At 40.7% G+C, this 22557-nt stretch overlaps 2 protein-coding genes across 4 annotated transcripts; one reads left to right on the forward strand and one right to left on the reverse strand.

Annotated features, from left to right (window-relative positions):
* Window positions 1-1336: 1336 nt before the first annotated feature.
* Window positions 1337-22034, reverse strand: LOC117832985 (beta-1,4 N-acetylgalactosaminyltransferase 2-like). Its single transcript, XM_034712316.1, has 12 exons — window positions 21914-22034; window positions 19549-19679; window positions 18639-18782; window positions 17812-17918; window positions 11501-11538; window positions 9781-9847; window positions 7704-7817; window positions 7382-7468; window positions 7060-7241; window positions 5209-5352; window positions 2600-2828; window positions 1337-2515 (listed from the first exon to the last, which is right to left on the reverse strand). The coding sequence occupies exons 2-12, from the start codon at window positions 19677-19679 to the stop codon at window positions 2322-2324; spliced, it is 1437 nt and encodes a 478-aa protein (XP_034568207.1). The 5' UTR covers window positions 21914-22034; the 3' UTR covers window positions 1337-2321.
* LOC117832984 lies at window positions 12171-18568 on the forward strand. 3 transcript variants are annotated; one of them, XR_004635300.1, is made up of 2 exons: window positions 12171-17204; window positions 17289-18568. XR_004635300.1 is itself a non-coding variant. In XM_034712315.1 (2 exons), exon 2 carries the CDS (start codon window positions 12672-12674, stop codon window positions 16125-16127), a length of 3456 nt encoding a protein of 1151 aa, XP_034568206.1. In that variant the 5' UTR covers window positions 12171-12377; window positions 12478-12671; the 3' UTR covers window positions 16128-18568. The 3 variants fall into 3 exon arrangements, 1 of the variants encoding a protein (XP_034568206.1); XR_004635301.1 differs by having other exon boundaries at window positions 12171-16367; window positions 16468-18568; XM_034712315.1 differs by having other exon boundaries at window positions 12171-12377; window positions 12478-18568.
* Window positions 22035-22557: the final 523 nt, after the last annotated feature.

A 22557-nucleotide genomic window follows, 5' to 3' on the forward strand; every position in this document is an offset into this window, starting at 1 on the left:
TGTTTCTTTATGAAGAGCCGTGCCTTACAGTGTGTTCAATTTACACTGAAAGTCGGAACTTGGAGCTCAGAACAACGTCACCCAAAAGTTGAGTGCTCCCAGAGCTTCCCAGCTTTACAAATGTACAACAAAACATGCAACTACTGTTTATGTGAGTAGCACATAACATGAATGCTATGCTGGGCTGTTGAGATTCATCCGACTCTCCAAGTTTTATTCATGGTAAAATCAAAAGAGAGTTATAAGGCTGGAAAATATTCTAATTTGAAACCTTCATACCTTCATGCTGTCGTCTTTTTGAATTATCCCATCAATCCAGTCAATGATTGATAATTCTCATATCTGACCAAACCCACCTCCTCCCTCAGACCTACTTCCCCCTCTGAATGTCTGAATAAAATTAAATCCTGTTTCACCTTCAACTTTCTCAAATTAAACCATTAGACCAAAAGAAACCGCACTAAAGTGCCCTCTTGGATTCCGCTGTTGTAGAGAAAACATTATAAATTGCCTTCTTTGGTTGCCTTTCATTGGAAAAGGCATGAAAAGTGCCCTCTTGATGCCCCTCAAATGTAAAACAGGTTTGAAAAAAAGTGCCCCCTGGATGCCCCTTAAATGTTTTATTTGAAGAAAATGCCCACTGGATGCCCTTCAGTGAAAAAAACGTTAAAAAAAAATTGCACTCTGGATGCTCCTCAAATATATAGAATATATGTAAAAAAAAAAGTGCCCTCTTTGACTTTGCTGTATTAGATAAAACATTATAAATTGCCTTCTTAGGTGCCCTTGTAGTAGAAAACCCATGAAAAAGTTCCCTTCTGGATGCTCCTCAAATGTACATGATGTAAAAAAGTGCCCTCTGGATGCCCCTTAAATGTTTGAATTGAAAAAAATTGCCCACTGGATGCACCTCAAGTGTTCAAAACGTAAAAAGTGCCCTCTTGATGCCCCTTTTTGGTGGTTTTCACCCTTGGCCCTCACCATAGCAACGGAGGTAGAAACATACAACTGTAAGGGGGAGCGGCAGCACTTACCGGGTCTGTGTTGGGGCGCAGGGGGCACAGACAAACCTGCGCCTGTGTCCGATGCAGTTGATGGCAAATATTCGATATCGTAGACCGCAAACTGTTTAACCTATCAATGGTTTTCAATCAACTCCAACTTTGGTCATTTTGTAACCCATAGCCTGGGCAAGAAATCGCTTCTGCGCATTTACGCAAGAGGCAAACCGGAGTGTTACATTAATTATTAATAACTCCAGACGTGCTGATAGGTTTTGATCAATCAATCAATCTTTATTTGTATTGCGCCAAATCACAACAAACGTTATCTCAAGACGCTTTTGATCTCATGTGAATGAATGTTCTTCGTTCTAAAATGGCCAGCTGCCACACACAGGCCATCCATTCAATAAAATAATCAGGAGTAAAAAATCATCTTAATGGTAAGTCCCGTCATCAATCGCATAAAAAAACCTCAACCTATTTCAAACGCTAAAGTTTAATTCAGTTTCCTCTGGTGAATTTACATATTTCTGTTTTTCTGTTTAAATCACCAACAATATTTTCTCTAGAGAGTTATGTGTACACACACAGGTTAGCTAAGTACTGAAAGCTACGTAGATTTTTAAAATAAATCGATAAAGAAAACACACATTTGTGATAGGAAGAAATCAGCTGACAGCTTGCGCTGCTCAACATAATTTCAAAAGCATTCTGCAGGGCTCGACTGGGGGTGAAACGTAAATACATTTTAGGTGTCATATCTAATTGGGAAGTTTGGTATCAGACCAGTATAAGGCCATGAGCTGGAACATTCAGGCATAGTGAAACTGTTATCATTGTGTAACTGTTATGAGGTTATGATAATTAGAAATATTAGAACTTCCCATGAGTTCAAAAGTCACTCAGACCTGGAACCAGATATATGTTGGGTGTAGATAAACATGTTTTTGGCTAGTAACAATATAATCTCACAGGAAACTTTGGTGTGTGTGTGAGGAACTAGAAAGGGAGCCACAGGATGCTCTTGAATGACATTATTTAATGTTGCCTATGGACCAAGGCATTCCTAATATTGACTTAGTGGTCATGTAGCCAAGATTGTGTGACATTATTGTGAAGTATTTAAATGTATGTCTTTCTTGGTACATCACGTAATCCTGAGAGCTGTCAATAATATAAAAAATAGACTAATTACAACAATCAACAAATAAATGGGGGAAAATTAAAACAATGTAATTTCAAAAGGTCCTGAAAATAATGACACCATTTACAGTCGCTTTAGTTGAACCGCTGACGTCCATGCCCACTAGTAGTCCACTATCCAAAGAGGACACACTTCAGGTGGTTTTTGAAGAAGTGAAGCTTCTCTTTGAACCTCTCATCTTCCTTTCCTGGTTTTCTATAGTGTTGGTAACGAGCATTGTCCTTGTTGCTGCTACGGGGCTGATGGCCAATGGCCACGTGGTTACAGCTGGCTACCATCAGGGAGCCCAGCCCGTCCATAAAGAACTCTAGAGACAGAGACAGATATTTCTCCTTTTAGAACACCAACTTGTGCTGTAGCCAACAGAGCCTCATTCGTTGTTGACCTTTACCTGAATGAGCTACTCTCTGAAGCTTAGGGTCAAATCCCACCCTCTGTACAGCATCCGTACGAGCCAGAAAGAAGTTGACCACCCCGCTGGTCAGAGAGCAATGTGGGTAACCAGGAAGTTGCAGGAACCTCCTGTTTGACTTTCTCAAAAGGCAGCCTCCATCCATTTCTTGTCCTTCGTCATACACAAGAGTGAAGTAAAACTGTTTCCCTTCAACTGACCCACCAAGCTATGACACAAAGACAAAAGAACATGGTAAGTAAAACATATTTCTCCCTACTGACTTCCCAAGACTGTTCACACAGAGGTCTCCATGAACACAAACGCCATTGTTGCCTCTCATAAATGAGCATGCTCATGACAAGACAAAAGACGGATTTATTCTTTAGTTTCAACAAACAACACACTAGGTATCAGTGTAATCATAGCTTACAGTTTTACATTCCAAAATGTAATGTGATATGTTTGCACCGTCTTCCTCATTGGCAAGGTACTGATGGTTAAAGATGACTTATTAGTTATTACCCGGTTCTCTTACTGATCTTAAAGAAACTGTTAGTTTCTGTTAGCATGAAAGCAATGTGGCTAAAACGCTAGTTTCGATTAGCATGCTAAATCGGCAGGCTATGGACATTTTCATATTGGATCCTGTCAATGTTAGTAATGGCAGCGGAGCAAGTGACTGAAACTTTAGGTTACTGGTTGCTACAAAGAAACTTAAACCATGTGTGGTGGTGATGATAGCAGCAGTGTAAAAGATTGTGACATTTGCCTTGTTTATATAAGAGGTGTGTGAACCGCAGGCAGATAAGAATCCATTGCATGGAACGCTAACTGCAGAATCAGTCTGACTAATTTTTTTAAACTTGTACAAAAAAAATCATGTTAAATCAATAAAATAAACTTTTGACCATGTTTTTTTGTTGGTAGCCAGGCGAGATAATGTATGGTTAGCAGGTAGTTATGGGAAATAGAATCCTGACAGGGTGAAACAAGACCCCGACGCGAAGCAGAGATTATAACAGGGTGGCCAACCAGAGACCACATTGTCTAGTTTTGTTTCTCATGGCCATTTCAGGTTTCCTGCTTCAGAACTGCAGGTGCATACATATTTTGTTGGGTCGAGGTCTTGTCTATATCACGCTATGAACTGAACTTTCAGTTGTAGTAACCTGGGGAGTGAGAGGTTGTAAAAAGCTCTCTGGCTTGTCTCATGATGAGATCATCTTATACTGTGAAGATGATAAATATCATGCTGAATCTTCTCTTTTGGTCTATTGTGCAGTCCTTACTCTGCCAGCTGACAGCTTTGCAAAGCTCACTGACCAAAGACAAATTGTTGTTGTTTGAGTGTTTCATTTGCAGATTTCCGCCACACCCATTATTACATTTTCCCTCACCTCAAAATGTCAATGAAGGCTGAGTACATTCTTTCCTGTAAACAGACTCTGATTTGGTCAGTGACAAGTGAGGTTACCTGGCTCAAATAACACTTCACAGGAAATATGCATTCATGTGTGGTCCCTGGGAAGAGAGCCTCAGGTTGCTTCTGAAGTACTTAAACAATGGACGTAACTATAAACCATGACCATGAGTAATATTGACTTGGTGTGCATGGAAACCATCACGTTACCTAAAATTGTGTCATGTTGTCTTGAAGTGTATAAAAGACAGTGAGGTGTATCATTCAACGAGCCTCGTACTATCAAGCAGGACGCTGTCGTTTTGTTCATGCATCAATAAAGTAATATCTTATCTTATCTTATCTTATAACACTGTCTGCCTACGGTAGCTCCTCCAATCCTTTGACTCTCTCCTCCTCAATGCGAAACTGAGTCTGCCTGAGTGTTAAAGAAAGAGTTTAGACTAAACTATGACTGTCTTTGTAGAAAAAAAAGTGTAGAAAATTAACACATGCAGTTAAAAAACAAAGGTTCTAAGCTAAATGTATCTAATGTATAGTTGTTTTTTTTGGGGGGGGGTTTAGAGAAATGCCTGCCAGACTTAAGGCTTTTACCACAAAACTATTAATGGCTCCTCCCCCAATGATAGACAGCTACTTTGCTGTTGTGGACTGCACAACAGCCATGTAGCTGAATCATAAACTGTATAAAATATGGACGTAGTATCCCCAACGTCACCCATCTGTTCCTGAGAGCTGTTTTGAAGCCAATCGACAGCGGCAGCCATATTGGAAATGCAGAACTTTTGAACCAGGCTGTAAACATGTTTATTACTGCTGCAAAGATCATCTTTTTCCCATTCATGTCTATGTGGTTTCCGGTGTTTCTGCAGCCAGCCTCAAACGGATTCTCGATGTATTGCAGTTTATAACACTTCCGCATGGGCTTCATCGTTTGAGACCGGAGGTTGCCGCTTGAGCTGAATCCTGATACAGCAGCCAATTGTGATTACTTCCTTTTGCTCTCCACATGGACTGTTTTTTATGCATACACCAAAGCCTGCTGATACCTGATTGGTCAACACTACTAGGACTAAAAAAAGTATACAGAAATGAGAACACTCCCCATGCTGAGAAATCAGATCCCTGAGTACAGAGAAGATTTCCTTGGCCTTGACTTTTTAAACATCAGTTTTTTCAAACTCACCACATCCAGTTCTGGAACTCCTTCCATGATGTTCACCAGCTCCTCTATCTTTGTCTTCTCTGTAAACACAAAATCATCATCCACCCACAGGAGGTACTTGGTTGTTACCTGGGAGATGGCCAGATTCCGGCCAGCGAACCAGCCCTGAGGGAGAAAACATGTTCCACATTTTTTTAATGTTAATTTCAGGTAATACCTCAATGCAGGCAGACGGTTATTAATAAAACAAAAGCACTTGCTGTGATTCAGTGTCATCCTAAATTGTGTTGATGAAGCTTGCTTAGCTACTACTACTACTACTACTACTACTACTACTACTACTACTACTACTACTACTATCCGTCTTATCACTATCATAACTCTCTCTCTCTCTCTCTCTCTCTCTCTCTCTCTCTCTCTCTCTCTTATTTTCTTCTATCCCTCTTCCAACCCCAACTCGGTAGAAGCATATGGCTGTCTAACATAAGTCTGGTTCTGCTCGAGGTTTCTGCCTGTTAAAAGGCCGTTTTTCCTTGTTGCTGTAACTTGCTAAATACTGCGAGGTGCAATGCTCATGGTGGATTAAGATGAGATAAGATCGGGTCCTGTTTGTAAGATGGGACTGGATCTTATCATGTCCTGGTGTTGGGTCTTTGTTGATCATTTAACATAGAGTATGGCCTAGACCTGCTACGTTTGTCAAGGCATCATTTGTTGTGATTTGGCGCTATACAAATAAAGATTGATTGACTGATTACCAAAAAAGTTCTACGTTTAAGTGGGAAAAAAGTGTTCTGAGGTTGTCTATGAGACCGATTTCCCTGCTAAAACAGCTCTATAAACCCAAGTGTGAGAGTTGAAGGGGCCAGTTAGCAACCCAGTCGTCACTTTTTACTAACGCCAAGGATGAAACGATAGCATCTTATCATGTCAGTCACATTCTGTCTACACACAAGAAGAAATTGGGAAAGAACATTACCAACCTAGAGATCACCCCTTATTAGTCCTGTATCTGGATTGTACTTGTGGCGTTTATATAACATACTAAGGTAGGTAGGCTATCAGAAATGACAAGAGCTCCCCATGGAGACTGGCAACTGTGTGTGTGTTAGCAATGCTGAAACTGGACTGTGGATCTCACATGCATATTAAGTAATACGATTATGATATTTTATATACAGTCGTCGTTTTATTAATGTAATAACAGGCTATAAGCTCTAGCAAAGATGTCATGGTCATAGCAGGGGTAACGCGGGATTAAGCAGGCAAAGCACTGATGCTAATGCAAGCTTTGCTTTTTATGCCGTCATACTGTAAGTGGCAGGGTTATGCTAGGGATTTTTTTTTTGTTAATAGTCACTTATTTTTCACATTTCCAACAACAATTTTCTAACATATGAAATTGAGTAAAAACCTCAAAATTTCTGTAACATGGACCTAAGTGGAAAAGAAATCAGCTACCAGCTATCAGTGAAATGATTCCCGTTTAACTTTTTGTTCCACTAAAAAACCTTTCCTACAATTAAAAAAATATATATATATATATTTTTTTTTTTACAAAGAAAACTTGAAGGATTAACTTTTAAAGTTATACTTTTTTGGCCTTTTTGCCTTTATTTTATAGGACAGCTGAAGCGAGACAGGGAATGTGGGGAGTAGAGAGCGGGGGAAGACATGCAGGAAATGGTCGACCGGCCGGGAATCGAACCGGTGACCCCTGCGACGAGGACTGTAGCCTCTGTACGTGGGGCGCTTAGACCGCTAGGCCACCAGTGCCCCTGAAGGATTAACTTTTGATTGATATTGTTGGGGTCAGGGTTAGGGTTAGGATGCAGTTAAGATCTAAATTGCAGTGTGTATGTAGATGTGTACCTGCGCTGGAGGCATGATGTAGTGTTGGATGTTTTCTCCGGTAATTTTCTCTGGGTCAAAGCTGTCATCCGCAATGATGATTGGTATCTTGCTATAGAAACTCCGGATGCTCTTAATCAACACATCGAGATTGCTATAGCGAAGGAATGTCTTTGTGGTGATGGTGACATGAGAGCTGATATCTGAGGAGCAGATACAGGTTATTGCAAAAAAATGTGATACAAGAATTAGACAGGAGTAGGGGTTGGGAAGTAGTCGATTTTTCTGGTTTATAAACTAGATAAAAGCTTGACTCCAGACCACCACAATGTGTCTACTTTACCTGTTCCCATGTCGTACAGGACTGGCATTTGAGGCTGTTTGATGGTAATGGGAAACACCGCTTCATGGTTTTCAAACTTGAAAATGGCTAAGAACAGAACATAAAATATTAGCTGGGTCCTATTAGTAGTGCATCAGTTAATAATCCTTATTACCCAGCTTTCTTACTGATCTTCTGGCTGTATAAGATGCTTGATTCTGATTGGTAAAAACCCCTTGACAACCACTTGACTATGGTTATTAACTTTCACTAACATGAGCAACATCAGAGTCAAACTGATTACACGTCATGTCAAATAATAATATTATTATTTGGCACATACCAAGGTCTCCAGTGTGTATGTGATACACTTTGCTGGTGTAGGTCACTTGAGCCAGAATGTAGTTGATCATCACCAGGCTGTAAGACTCGATAAAGAGCAGATCCCCATCTTCACCTGTTGTTAACCAAATATTTCAACATCAGTTAACACATGCTTTGAATTCATAAAATTGTAATACATTCAGTGTTAGCCATGAAGAATCTGTCATGAGTTGTTTTTGTTTTGCATTTTCCTGGTTTTGCATTTCAGTTGCCAGCTGTGTATTTTTTAGCCTTGTATCCTTGTTCTCATTGTGTGTTTGTTCACTGTCTTCGTCTTGAGTTTAGTTTTCAGTGCTTAATGACCTAATCAAATAATAGATCAAATATTTGATCCTTCATCAGAAAACAAAGTGCTTATATGTTGTAAGTTCTTTCTACTTGGGAGTTGTGTTATGTTCTGCTTCCTGACTTGTGCGTCTTCCCTCAGTTTGATTGCCCTCAATTAGCCCCACCTGTGTCTTGTTATCACACCTGGGTTTTAATTATGCAGTGTTCCTTTCCTAATGTGTTTGATTTTGTTGTGTCTGTGTCTACCTCCTGTGTTCCTTGTGGATCTGTGTTATACTTACCTGTGCTCTGTGTGAATATCCCTCATGATTTGTTGTTTCTTTTAGTAGTGTAAGTTGTATTTTTAGTTCTTAAATTCTGGACTTCTGGATATTACTTTGAAGTCTTCATTTTGGGTCTTTTCTCTGTTAAAACAGATATACTGGCATTCAGGTCAGACCAAGCTTCCTGGATTTAAAAAAAAAAATATATGGCTAATTTCAATATTAACGTGGATCTTCTCCTTGGCACAACAAAACTCAGTCATGCACTTCTCTCATTTGGTTCTGGAACCAAAACAAACAAGCACAAAGAACAAAACAAACTTGACCAGGTCAACAAAGCTACAAAGTTCAGCCTTGGTGAAAAATAAAATAAGGCCTAAAATTCCTGAAGAGAATAAAATCCCTGACAATTTAAGCGGGTAACTTAAAAGTCAAACCATTAAGACATTATTTTGGTTTAAACCTCACTCTCCTCTTTCCGTAGATATTGCAATATTTTGTTCAGCTGGGAAAGACTGCCATCTTTAATTTTTCCATCATTTGGGTACAAAGCTCAGGAGCAAAGAATTGCTGTTATCGCCTTGAATTGTGCTACATTAGCTACCAGTATCTGTACCACCGCATGGTTCTATCCACAAATAATACTAGGTAATAATGATATAGGAAGGAACATGGTACAAGAGTCTGGTGCATTTCACTTATGCCTGTTAACACTCTGGCAAAAATGTCCCTGTTCTCTAAAATAATGTCTCCTATGTCCTCATCTGAACTCGTAGTATTTACAGATACGTCATGCTAAGGACAATCCCATAGCTCTAACTGTGCTTGGAGGAGAGAGGATCAAAGAGAGAGGAGGGAAATTGGAGGATTTTAACTGAGGGTACACAAGAGTAGCCTTCGCTCAAATATTTTAAGTGACATACAGTGACAGACACTCAAAAATGATTCCTCCAATAACCTCGGCTGTACTGTATGTAGTTTCGGGGGAGGTTGTGAAACTTTTTAACACTGATGTGCAAACCTACAAACAGCCTGGGCAGATTGGGGTACATTTAACCCCCTGAGAATTTAATGTATCTCTCTGTCTCATCTGCAGAAGTATAGAGGCTGCAATGGCAAGCCTTTCTTGAATCAGGCCCTCTTTGTGCAGAAACTCCAACACACAAAGGCTAGATATGGTACATCTGTTCCCACTTATTTGGTGGACTCTGCCATAATGAAGTGATATGACCAGTGGATGCACTTGACCAGATTTGAGCTGAGTAAGTGCTTGTACTAACTGCACTGACACTAATTTTAATACCGTTTCTGTCTTCACCTCTTATGCCTACTTTTACAGGAAACATCACAGTAGTTTTTTAACATTTCCGCCTTGCAAACCTTTTAAATAATGAGAAATGGACTAAACTACACCACAGAAATTGTGACTACATTGCCTAAATAAATAAAAGCCCATGTGAAGTAAAATTTTTAAATTTAACCTACCTTCAGTTATAACCCCTTCAGGTGGAACCTCAGTGTTGAGCACCCCTTTATGGACAGTTATGGTTACCTAGAGTAGACACACCTCAATAAAACAAACATTCAAAATACACATAATTTCACAATTCTCTGTGTTTATTTTTGCATTGCTGTTTCTAAACAATCATTCTAATCTTTTTTAATTTCTTTATATCAAAATACATTGAAAAAGTACATTGAAAAAGTAGTCATGTATCATGTACATTATGCACAAATTAAAGACTCACAGTAACTTTTCATTTTGAGCATACATAGGGTAAAATTGTCTGCCTCTTTTCTTGCCTGTCTAACAAATGCCTTGTACTCCAAATCCTTCCACTCGTATCTGCCCTGTAACTTCCTCATTCAACTTGCCTAAGATGTTCATACTTTTTTTAACCTCATAGCCAAACTTTGCATAGTTTGCAAATTTGCCTACAAATCTGATCTTCTTTGGACGCCAAAACAACCTCAACTGGCTCCTTTCAATTCAAATGAGTAGAGGTTACACTCAGGGCTCATCCATTCTACCAACAATATCCTAAGATATTACCTGTCCTTCATATGATGTACCTAGTCACTTCTTGCTCTTAGGTAGTGGTCAAACATTGTCCTGGCGGAGGATCATACCCTCTGAGCTTAGCTAAGCTGAGCGAAGCCTAATCTGTCTAGCATATCATCAAATATGGGCACTGGTCAACATGAAGCAGCTAAAAGCAGCAGTGTAGTTGGTCCAGGTTGTTACTAATTGAGACAGAGTGACTATCAAATATTTGTCCTGGTGGCTTAGGGCTTTTACTTATGCTGCACATCCTTTTGGCTATTCTCCCTCAGCCGGACTCTCCTGAACCTCCCTGAAAGTTTTGATAAAAAAACATAGAACATTATCGTTATTGACATTGTCAAACAGACGGGCGGAGCTCAGTTCCGGCTGGTGTCATCTGGAAGGTTGCTGAACCAGTTGCCATTTCCTGCTTAACTTGTACCAATACCAAGGACTGCAGTTATCTCCTCCAGCATCCACCAGGTGATTTCTCGTAAATATTCTTATACAGCTTACAAACATGGTAGCTAATCATACAAGCCGCACCTACACTGTCCTCTAAGCCAGGATTTCACCCATATTCTTAATCTTTTTATCTCTGTTTTCTTTGTTGCAAAACAGAACACACCCCTGGACAGCCAGCTGATGACATCAATAAACCTTAACGTTTGTTTGTCTTCTGAAGACAAGTTTCTGTTAGATCCCAAATCTGTGGAAATACCACTGTGAATATCGTTATCACAAACGTGAAGTGTTTAATGTAGTGGCCTTATAGAAGCATAGTGTGTTCAGATGATTGTGATGTTAAAAAATGGTTGAATATGTCTATTTCTTAAAAAAAAGAAAGTATGTCATTAGGGAGAGCAACGTGGTGGCCTCTTGGGCTCAATCACAGAATTTTCCAATTCCTTTGACTGAATTAATAAACCAATGAAGCAATGGCAGCTCTGCGACTAAGAAACACCAGTGGCCAATCCAGCCATGAGACCAAGGACAGAAAAGCAGCCATTAAAATAAACACAATTGTCACCTAGAAAAATCCCTCTGTAGACTTTTTTGTTTTTTGAAGCCAAAACTAAAAATCCCCTCTAAAAAAAAAGGAAAAGGAACTAAAAGACTACAAGACAGATTTATTTTGCGAAATTGCTTGGGATCACCAACCTTGTAGTTGCTTCTTTCTCCTGCATGCAGCTCTAAACCTGTAATACAAAATAAAACAAACTTATCTTAAACTTCCCTCTGCTGATACTCCATTCATTTAGTCATAGATACAAATTTTGCGTCACTACATATAAGTTGCGATGATACCGTTTATGACTCAAGGACATTCTAAGCCACGATATATTTAAAGTCTTAAGCACTATGAAAACACATCTCTGACTGAGCAATGCCTGATCCTGCCAACATGTCACCAAAAATGAGCACTGTTCAACATAAAGCTGCTGAAAGCAGCAGTGAAGTTGATCCAAACATAGTTCCTGTAGCTGAGAAGCAGCATGATTAAACAAGCTGTTTGAATTCAGTAGTTGTTATAAACTCATGTATGAATAAGGTGTCCTTTATTTTCTGATGAAGGATCAATATTTGGTCTATTATTTGATTAAGGTGTTACTTCATTAATACATCAATTTTTCTGCCTCACCAGACCTCCTTGTTGTTTTTTTTAATGCCAGGTGTTGGATTGTTTAAGGAGCGGGGAGTGTTATCATTATTGGCTGTTATCAAACAGGTTGACTGAGTTCAGTTCTAGCCAGTATTATCTGGAAAAGTATAGTGATTTGATCTCATATTCTAGGCTAAACTGAATCATTTCTTCAAGACTGAGACTGTTAAATCACAAGTCTCCACTCTACCTGACTGTTAATTCACCAGGCCACACCTGATTGCCTAAGCCACGCCCCCTACACTATAAAAGCCTGCACCCAAGCCTTTGTTCCTCCTTTTCCCTCCAAACCTGCCATGTGCCAGTGACTCCCTTTGTTGAAATGTTTGTATCACGTTGTTCTGAACTATTACCTGGAGTGGATGCATTATTGATGTAAGTAACGCCTTATTTCTATATTATCTTTATCAGTGTTATGCTACATTGTTTATTTAGATATTTAATATCTCCCTTTTTGTCCCTTTTTGTTTGATAGTACAAATCATCCACATCCGAACTCAGTCCTTTGTCTGCACTGAGCTGATCCTTCTGTTGATAATAAACCTTCGAAACCTGCTCTGGACCCGGCGTGTTTGACTTCACACCACACATTGTTCAGTGAACTAGCATCAGGAGAAAACAGACTTTTTACATGGTCCTTCGAGCCGGAGTGAACATTGATGCTGGACAATGGATCCGAATGCAGGTTCTCAAGAGGATGAGTCTCAGAGCAGAAGGCCACAGCGAGAGCGGGTACCTCCGAGGTATCTGCAGGACTACCAAACTGAACTTTATGGCCAGCCAACTAGGCAATCAAGAGACTCTGCAGATCCAGAGACCGTTATACTGAGGCAGGAATTGGCACAGTTAAAGGGAGTAGTAAAGCAATTGACGGACAGAGTCGAACAGTATGAACGTGGCTACTCTGAAGCAGATTCAGATGAAGACTGTGATACCCAGCCCCACAATGCCCAGTATGAACGTAACCCACCATTGAAAACTCTCACAGAGAACCAGTGTGAGAAGTCCCGATCCGAACCAAACCTGACCGAACCAGTATCCGCTTTGAATCCTGGAAAAATCTCCCAGTCAGCTCAAACCTTATTTCCCTGGATTCACGGGCCCTCCCCCTATGCAGTATGTGAGCATAAACGGCCTACCTCAGTCCCCTGTGAAAGACTTCGTCCAGAGTTGCAGCGTCAGGCACCATCTCCATCACCTCCAGTTGCATCTGTTCAGGTGACGTCAAACCCAGCACCTGCCTCACACTGGCCCCAAGGTAAAGCCTCATCAGTATCCACCTATGTACCTTTAAGCTCAGTTCAGCCCTCACAGATTACTACTGGTCCCATTCCTGTATTCCAACCCACCTTTTCTGCACCAGTACACATACCAACGCATGTACCACCGGCCTCATCGCATGCTTCTTCCTATATGATGTACCCCCCAGTGCTATCTAATGTGGCTAGCACAGCAGCAGCTACCTACGGCCCTCACAGTCAGCTCCCATCTGCTCAAGAAGCTCACCTCCCAGCCTATGCAATGCAACCTCCTCGCCTCCCTACCCCTCAGACCCAGTCAGCCTATTCACAGCCATCATCCTACCATCCCAACACTGCAGCTTTATACCAGCCTCAACCATTACCTTCTCTGCCTTCACAGCAGCACCAACCCCACTTCTCTGTACTCCAGCCCCCTTCTGTTTTGTATGCTCCACAGCCCTCTGGACCCCCTCCAAATCCAGACTTCTCTCTACCTGTAGTCCCAGTGCAGCAAATCCCAAACCTTAGACTTCCATCACGCATTGAGGGACCCTCATTCCCATATTTCACCCATAGTGACCCTCATGAATTTGTAATGTTAAAGATGGCTTTCACCAACCTTCTCCCAGCAGATGAACCTGAGCTGTACAAATATCACATCCTACTGGACCATCTACGCCTCCCATCTGCCCGTTATATTGCACTATCCTATGCCCATGACCGACAGCCCTTCACTATGGCGCTAGCAGCCCTAGAGCGCCAATATGGTCAACCTCACCAACTAGCCCTGAAAGAAATACAGTGTATTTTAAACCTCCCTAGAGTAGGCCGAGGAGATGCAGAAGGGTTTCAAGCCTTTGCAGTTAGAGTGAGATCCTTAGTGGGCATGCTACAATCGCTGAACTCACCGGAAGGAGCTGCAGAACTCGCCTGTTCTTCACATGTTCAGCGATTGTTGGGTAAACTCCCGGTGGATTTAGTGGCTAATTATGCCAGACATGCCCGTTCAACCTCCCCTTACGTTCATTATAACCTGGTTGCCTTTTCTGCATGGTTGGAGGGAGAAGCAGAATGTCAGGCAGTCATAACTCAGACCAACAGTCTTCAACTTGATGTACCCCCGGTTCAAAGGAGAGAACCAGCCCCCAGATACAGGCCTCCATCTACCACCATTCTCTATGGAGCTGAACATGTATTGCCACATGCACGCACTGTACCTGGATATCAGCGACAACCTCAAACAAGGTACCCATGTACATACTGTAATTCAACCTCCCACTACCTGACACACTGTAACAGTTTAAAGGACTTAAGTACCGATAAAGTCATGGAATGGTTAAATGATCACAGAAGATGCTGGAGATGCGGCAGAAACCACAGAGCAATAGATTGTACACTAAGAAAACCTTGTCCTAAATGTAATGGCCAGCACCTAGGCATATTCCATGATGTTAATAAAGCCCAAACAGCATCCAGAGTTTTTTACCTAAACCCACAAAGCATGTCACCCAAAGTACTACTGAAAGTGGTGAAAGTAAGACTCATCAACAAGAACAAGATCTTCGACACCTACGCCATCTTAGACGATGGCTCAGAACGTACCATGCTGTTGCCAGGTGCTGCAGAGTATCTTGGTCTTAGAGGGGAGCCAGAGAAACTGGAGCTGCGCACAGTCAGACAGCAGACAGAGACTCTGTATGGTAGGACTGTGAACCTGAAGCTCTCTGCTGCCTCCTGCCCTGAGAGGAAGTTCTCCATGGACCGTGTTTTCACCTCCGACAACATCTCATTCGTCGAGCAAAGCTATCCAGTTGACAAACTTAAACAGCGTTACCAACATCTGCAAGGCCTGCCGTTAAGCCCCTTCTCAAAGGTTCAACCTCACATCCTCATAGGATCTGACAACCCATTCCTCATTACACCCATAGAAAGAGTCCATCACGGTCCAAAGGGAGCACCAGCAGCAGTGAAGACGAGGCTTGGATGGGCCCTACAGGGGCCTACTTCTCTTGGGGAGTCATCAGAACCTACCCAATGTCTGTTTACCTTACAAGCCAGCCCCTACACTGATCTGAAACAACATGTAGAAAAGTTGTGGCAAGTTGACACCCTTCCCTTCAGGAATGAAAAGTTAATCACTAGATCGAAACAAGACCAGGAGGCAATCAACCTTTTAAATGCAAAGACCACAAGATTGCACATTGATGGAGCTGAACGCTATGCTACTCCTCTGTTAAAGACAGCTCCCCCTGAATTCAAAGCTCCATATGAATCAGTAATGCCCCTTCTCCGACGATCGGAGCGAAAAAGTCAATGGCCTGCCAGCCCTGCCCATGCTATAGACACAGCTACAGAGCAACAAAAACCCTTGTTTTGCGGCCTCACACAACCTGCTAAGCCCCTCAACCTGCCTGATTCAAATGGATATGCCACCTGGACAGACCTGGTAAGTGCAACATGTAAATCAATGCAAGACTTACCCTGTCGCCAGATTTCTGACCCCCAGGACTTACCAAGAACCAAGGCGGAAGATGCATTGATTTCTCAAGCTCAGTCTGAGAGTTTCCCAGAAGGAATCTTAAACCCCAAACGAAGTGGATATGCAACATCAGACATAGAAGATCCTGACCCCATAACACCAAACCTCCTTCTCACGGGGCGGCGTGACCCTTCCCTTACGCAGGCTGTTTATGCAGATAAAAATCTGATTGGAAGGCGAAGATGGAGACACAGCCAAATACTGGCTGATCGGTTTTGGTACGTCTTCATCAGACACTACCTTAGGTCACTTCTGGGGAAAGGAGGTTTGTTGGACCGGTGGCCCGACTGTACAGGCTCTCAGCGGCTGAGTTGGACCCCAGAGACTGACTTTTTGATTTGTTGAATTCAAATGTACCCATTTGAAGGGGCGGCTGTTAAATCACAAGTCTCCACTCTACCTGACTGTTAATTCACCAGGCCACACCTGATTGCCTAAGCCACGCCCCCTACACTATAAAAGCCTGCACCCAAGCCTTTGTTCCTCCTTTTCCCTCCAAACCTGCCATGTGCCAGTGACTCCCTTTGTTGAAATGTTTGTATCACGTTGTTCTGAACTATTACCTGGAGTGGATGCATTATTGATGTAAGTAACGCCTTATTTCTATATTATCTTTATCAGTGTTATGCTACATTGTTTATTTAGATATTTAATATCTCCCTTTTTGTCCCTTTTTGTTTGATAGTACAAATCATCCACATCCGAACTCAGTCCTTTGTCTGCACTGAGCTGATCCTTCTGTTGATAATAAACCTTCGAAACCTGCTCTGGACCCGGCGTGTTTGACTTCACACCACACATTGTTCAGTGAACTAGCATCAGGAGAAAACAGACTTTTTACAGAGACCATGATTCTAAGGAACCCCTGAAGCCCTGTTAAAATTGTCTTTTTATGCTGACGACAAATCTTTAGTGCATTGGGAAAAATGTTCAACAGCTTCTGAAGACAGTAGAAAGTAAATTAAATTACTTTTTTCATTCTGACAAGTTGTCAATGAACTTAAGCAAAAAATACATTTTATAGTTTTTGGTGCCTGGCAAACAAAACTGAAGTTAAACTTTGGATTAATGATGTTAAAAATAGAAAGGGGATATGAAAATAAACTTAGCTAGACGCCACATATAATAATGTCAAAAGTAAAATGTCAAAAATCATAACCATATTATAGCTAAGGATTTATTGAATCAGAATTCCATATACAAACTATTCTTTGATTGTCAGGCCCTCCAGCTCTGCTTAGTGGCAGTCTCTCCCTTCCCCCCTCCTTTCCCTCCTTTTTCCTTTTTCCCCAGGTGAGCGTGATTGAAGTGTGTGAATGCAGACAGGTGCAGGCGATTGGCAATTACTAGAGTGGTCAACCAGAAACTAATGTCCTCTGCCATAAAAGCCTGACTTCAGAAACAACTCGGAGCCAGACCATTGTATAACACAGTCTGTTGAACTAGCTTATGCTCTACCTTGTCTTTGTCACTCTGGATATTAACCTCTTGTTTCCTGTGCTGCAGATCTTGAACCAACTCTGCCTGCCCTGTTTGAAGCTTCACCTGATCCTGCACATACTCTGGAATTCCTTCAGCCATGCTGCACACCTCCTCAGCCTGCCTTCCCTCAAGACTCTTCCCTTTTTCAGACTGTCAGCCAAGGTTCCCTGTTCTCTCTCTGGGTCAGCTTTGTAGTGTTGAGAGTTTTTAGTTGTTTTGCCCTGCCTCTTTTGTTTCCATTTTCTTATGCCAGTGCTTACTGTGATCTTTTGTTGTAGAATCAAATCATTAGAGCGTTTTAGTTGCTTTTAAATTATGTCAGTTTTTTGGGGTGACCGTGCCATTTATCCTAGTTTATTGGACATGGTTGGAGTGAGTATAAACAGCGTATCACCTTTTGCAGGACTTCAGAGTTATGATACAGTTTTAATTTTTACTGTATTTTTTTTCTGTCTTATTTACAAATGTCTCAGATAAAACACACCTCTTCATTCATATAATGCTGAAACTACAAATAGATTAAAATGCAGTCTAAACTATAGCATACCTGGTATTGCAGAAGGGGTCAAAGGCTTCACTGTAAAACCCTGGATAGGATACTTCAGAGGAGAGTTAGGTGCAGCATACAGCTTTTTAGATAACACTGATGTTGTTCTGTTGGGGAAATGGGGGAAAGTGGTGATGAGGCTGGGGTCATTTGGTTATTTGAGGTGTTAAGAAGAGTGTTTGTGAGCTTGGTGTTGGTGCTAGTTTGTCAAGTCTTGATTATTAGGGCCCCTGACTCGACTTGGACTCCAGCACTGATAACTCTACGTTGTCATAAGCATTGGCTGCTTTCTGGATCAGAAGTTGTAGAGGAACCCACTTGATGCTGGCCCGTTTTATTCAGCAGAAGAACATCAAGGAGATGCTGAAGTTACTTGGATGTAGGAAGTATAACCAAATGAGTCAGTAGAATCTTTATTAAGATTTTTTGGGCAGAAACCTTGTATCTCCATAATTTATTTTTTTTAAATCCATTTATCAATACTATTGATCTTCCTTTATGTCTGTCAGAGGGCTTTCTAAAATATAACAGATGGAAGTATTTAAAAAAAGATGTAGTGCAGTGTTTTAGTTAGTTAAAAAGCATAGTTTTTTTTACTTTCTGGATAGTAGTGGTTGGGGAGATACAGGGTTTGTGCCCGACAGTGGTGATATGCTGAGTAACATGCAAAAAAACTTTCACCATAAAGGTATTGGTAGCTGCTAGCAACTAAACAATGTATACATGTGCACGTTTGTGAAATAAATGATTGTTGGTCCTTGATGCATATTCCTTCATATGTGTCTGTTACCAAAAAAAATCTTGGAATGCATTTTACTATTCACTACCTGGCTTCGTGCTGTTCAAGCTCCTTGGCTCTGCGTTGCACCAGCTTCTCATACTGATCCTGAGGGATGTGGTCTTTGAATACCAATGAGCCTTTAGGACAACTGCATGGTCCATTTGATGCTGGAGGATCAGTTGGGATCAACCTGAAAAGGTGTGGCAAGAAAATGAGATAGGGAAAATCCTGGCCATACAATGGTGTAATTTACACTGCTGTAAGGTGAGACGTCTCTGTCAGTTCGATAAGTTGTCAGATTCTTAAGAACTCATTGACAAAGGAAATTGATCTCTTTAGAATTGATGCTTTAGGAAACACTGCCTTGGTTATTTAGAAGGATAGCACACCAGTGCATGTATTCACTAACATTCTTACATTAGAATGCACCAAGCAGCAACCAGTTGTGAGACAGGAAGCCAGTACAGAAGTGCTAAAAACTGCAGCACCTCAAGTGTCCACTTGATGCCTTGATTACCTCACACTAGTTTTACAGAAGTTAAGGTTTCAGACATCAAAATGAAAAAGTAGGAACACTCACACTTCTTGTTGATTGTCTATTTTGCTTTTTACATCATACAGATACATGAATGTTAATTTCAGTCTGTTTTATAAACGGCTAAAAACTCCCCATAGGACCTTTTTTAATAATATTTCATATTATACAATTTTCATTATACAGTCCATGGTGCTGACAGACGAAAGAGCATGGAGCCAGAACGCAGTGGATAGGAGACGGACATAAGACAGACAGGACACAGATCTGGTGTAAGTCTGATGTTATACAGGCTTTGGTTTTTTGAATACACACACTAACACACACACACACACACACACACACACACGAACACACACACACACACACACACACACACACACACACACACACACACACACACACACACAGTGGTATTTACCTCAGTTTTGGTGAATTGTAAACATCATTGGTCTGCTTCCCTGGACAGATATGAAATATCATCACGTAGAATGCCAGAAGGATGATGACAAAAACAACAACCAAAGCCTGAAGATGTTGGTTAAACGCCATCTATAGAAAAATACAGATTAGACCGAAAGCCATAGGAGCGAGCAACACATCCACAAAGCATTATTTTAGTTTGCCCAAAAGCTATGAAATTTGAAAGCAAAATAAAATAGAATAGAAGACCTCCCAATGAAATGATCACCAGCAAACTATTATCAAAGAGTATAGTAACAGCTCCTGAACAACTCTTATAAATATCGGCATCTTCAGAAAGGAGCACGGATTTCACTGTCCCATGCAACTGAGATTATCAGTCTTTTCTGTTCAGCCCTGTACAAACCAGAGGGTTGAAAGGTGTGGCCCTGTGGTTTGAGATTGATTAACAGCTACTGAATCTCTTCAGAATAAAAACCAGTGGTGGACAAAGTACACAGCTTTATTACTTGCCGAAGCATTTTCACTCTCAGATGTTGGTATCAGGGATGTACCAAGTGTTAAAATTGTCAACATTTCACTCCTTTAACGCTTTGGCTTTTGTAATATTTTAAGTTAAATAATTCAGCCTGTCCCTACAAAAAATTAAAAAGAAACATTCTTGATGTGACCACTGAAGTTTGTGCTATATATGTGGACCCTTTTGTTGTGATCTCACTCCCGAATGCAGGTTGGGTATTTAATACAAACACTTATCTATAATATATAAATATATATATATATATATATATATATATATATATATATATATATATATATATATATTCTCGCTGAACAACAGCGGGAGTAATTTGGGCATCAGTGTCTTGCTCAAGGACACTTCTGCATTTGACTGCCGGAGCTGGGATCGAACCAGACAACCGACTCTACCCACTGAGCCACAGCCACGAGCTGCTTTCTCAGATTAGATTGTGATGTTTTGTAGGCTGTAATGAAGTTTGTGTGGTTAACAGATCAGAGATTTACAAGAATATGAATCATTCTTTATTTTAAAAACCTCAAACGTGGTTTAAAATATGGCCGTGGTGCTCAGGCAGAGAATCATCATCCTACTCGGCCATAGCCATCATCACCACGACTAAATGAACGGACTGATCTGAATAACGTTTGCTCTGCATTTGATACATTTATTTAAAATAACTCTCAAGTAAAGTACAGATACTCAAAAAATGTACTTAAAGCTGCAGTTGGTAGGATTGGGGTAAAACAACGATACTTATTTTGTGCTGTGTTTGGCAAAAAAAGTCATAACACCCATCACAACAGCCATCAATAAATGAGGTATGTTCATTATGTCGAGACCTCTGTATTTTCCTATCCCTCCGTATCCAGCAATCTATAAATTCTAATTGCTCCCGTCAGCTCTGACCAATCAGAGCCACTCTCCTGATTGGTCCTCCTACATTGTCCTGATTGAGCGTGCACTACGATCTGTTTGTGGGCAGAGCTTACAGGAGCAGAGAGGGGGGAGAGGAGTGTAGTGAGAGGGAAATCTGCTGTGGAGGAGTAGTTTTGACATTCCAAATCTCTTCCTGAACTGATGTTTATTCCAGGACTACCATCAACAGCTTTAATTGCAGCACTCAAGTAAATGTTCTTTGTTACAGTTCACCACTGGCTAAAACAGAACATAGTTAAGTATTTATTCAGGATTTAAGGTAAGAATAATAACAAAAAACAATCAATTAAATGAAAATAACAAAGATATGAAAAATAGAAACGTCACAGTGAGATTTTTTTAAGAGTTCATCTTTGGATAAAGGGCCTTAGGTTTGCCTTTAGTAAAAAACAAATCAATCAATCAATCTTTATTTGTATAGCGCCAAATCACAACAAACGTTATCTCAAGACGCTTTTACAAACATAGGAGGTCTAGACCACACTATGTCACATTATGAACAGAGACCCAACTTCAAGACAGGGTAAGACTCAGTCTGACCCCACCTTAATCCATCATGAGCATTGCACATCGCAGTATTTAGCTAGTTACAGTGGTGAGGAAAAACTTCCTTTTAACAGGCAGAAACCTGCACAAAGAAAGAATAAAAAAAAACGTAGGGGCTAGGGTCTTTACAGCAAGTTAAAATAACTTGAAGTATTTTATTCTAGTCTAGACGACCACTCACTATACATCTGAAATGAAAAATAAGTTAAAAAACAACATCGCCTCTCAAAAATGACAGTCACTCACTCACGACCATAGAAATAGTTTATTTTATCTCAGCTTATCTAAGTATCATTAAACTTTTAATGTTAAAACGTTAATACAATAGGGAGTAAATTAGAAATACTACGGTTCTTACCTTGTGCTGCCGCCAAGTGTCCCTTCTCGTTGAATGAATGCAAAAATAATGAAAGGACAGATACTCTACACTGATTGACAAGGTCTAACAAAAGCAACACAAGGTATGTTGATAAACCAGATTTTCAAAGTATGTGAGGAGTTATTTTGACATAACCGGCAGGTTCAGAGCTTGAGCGGTAGATGGACACACGGAGAGCGCTGTTTTCTTCCCTATCAGTGAAATTGAATGCAGTATTTTAATCCCCACAGCAGTGTGTCATTCAAGAGGAAGTTAAATTATATAAAGATACTTTATTTTCAGTGTACAAATCTGTGGGGTGCTGTTTGAAAAGTTGTGCACTGAAAATAACAACAGCAACAATTCTCCGCATTTAGCTCCAAAATTTCATAAAATGGTAGTGTGAATTTTTAAAAGTCACCTTCTTGATCACATTTAGAGCAATATATGTGATCTTCTTCACATTTAATTTTGTTGTGGAAAAAAAAAAAGGTTGGAAAGTCACAAGCGATTGCCTCTGTGAGAGGTCAGCACCATGGACTGCCTCACTTGGAGCCATGCACAGAGCAGCCAAACAGGTTTTTGTGTAAATATGAAGTGGACATGCTCCCTTCCAACCTCTCTTGTTGTAAGTCCATACTGAA

This window comes from Notolabrus celidotus, chromosome 20 (assembly GCF_009762535.1).
Source record: "Notolabrus celidotus isolate fNotCel1 chromosome 20, fNotCel1.pri, whole genome shotgun sequence".
Lineage (NCBI taxonomy): Eukaryota > Metazoa > Chordata > Actinopteri > Labriformes > Labridae > Notolabrus > Notolabrus celidotus.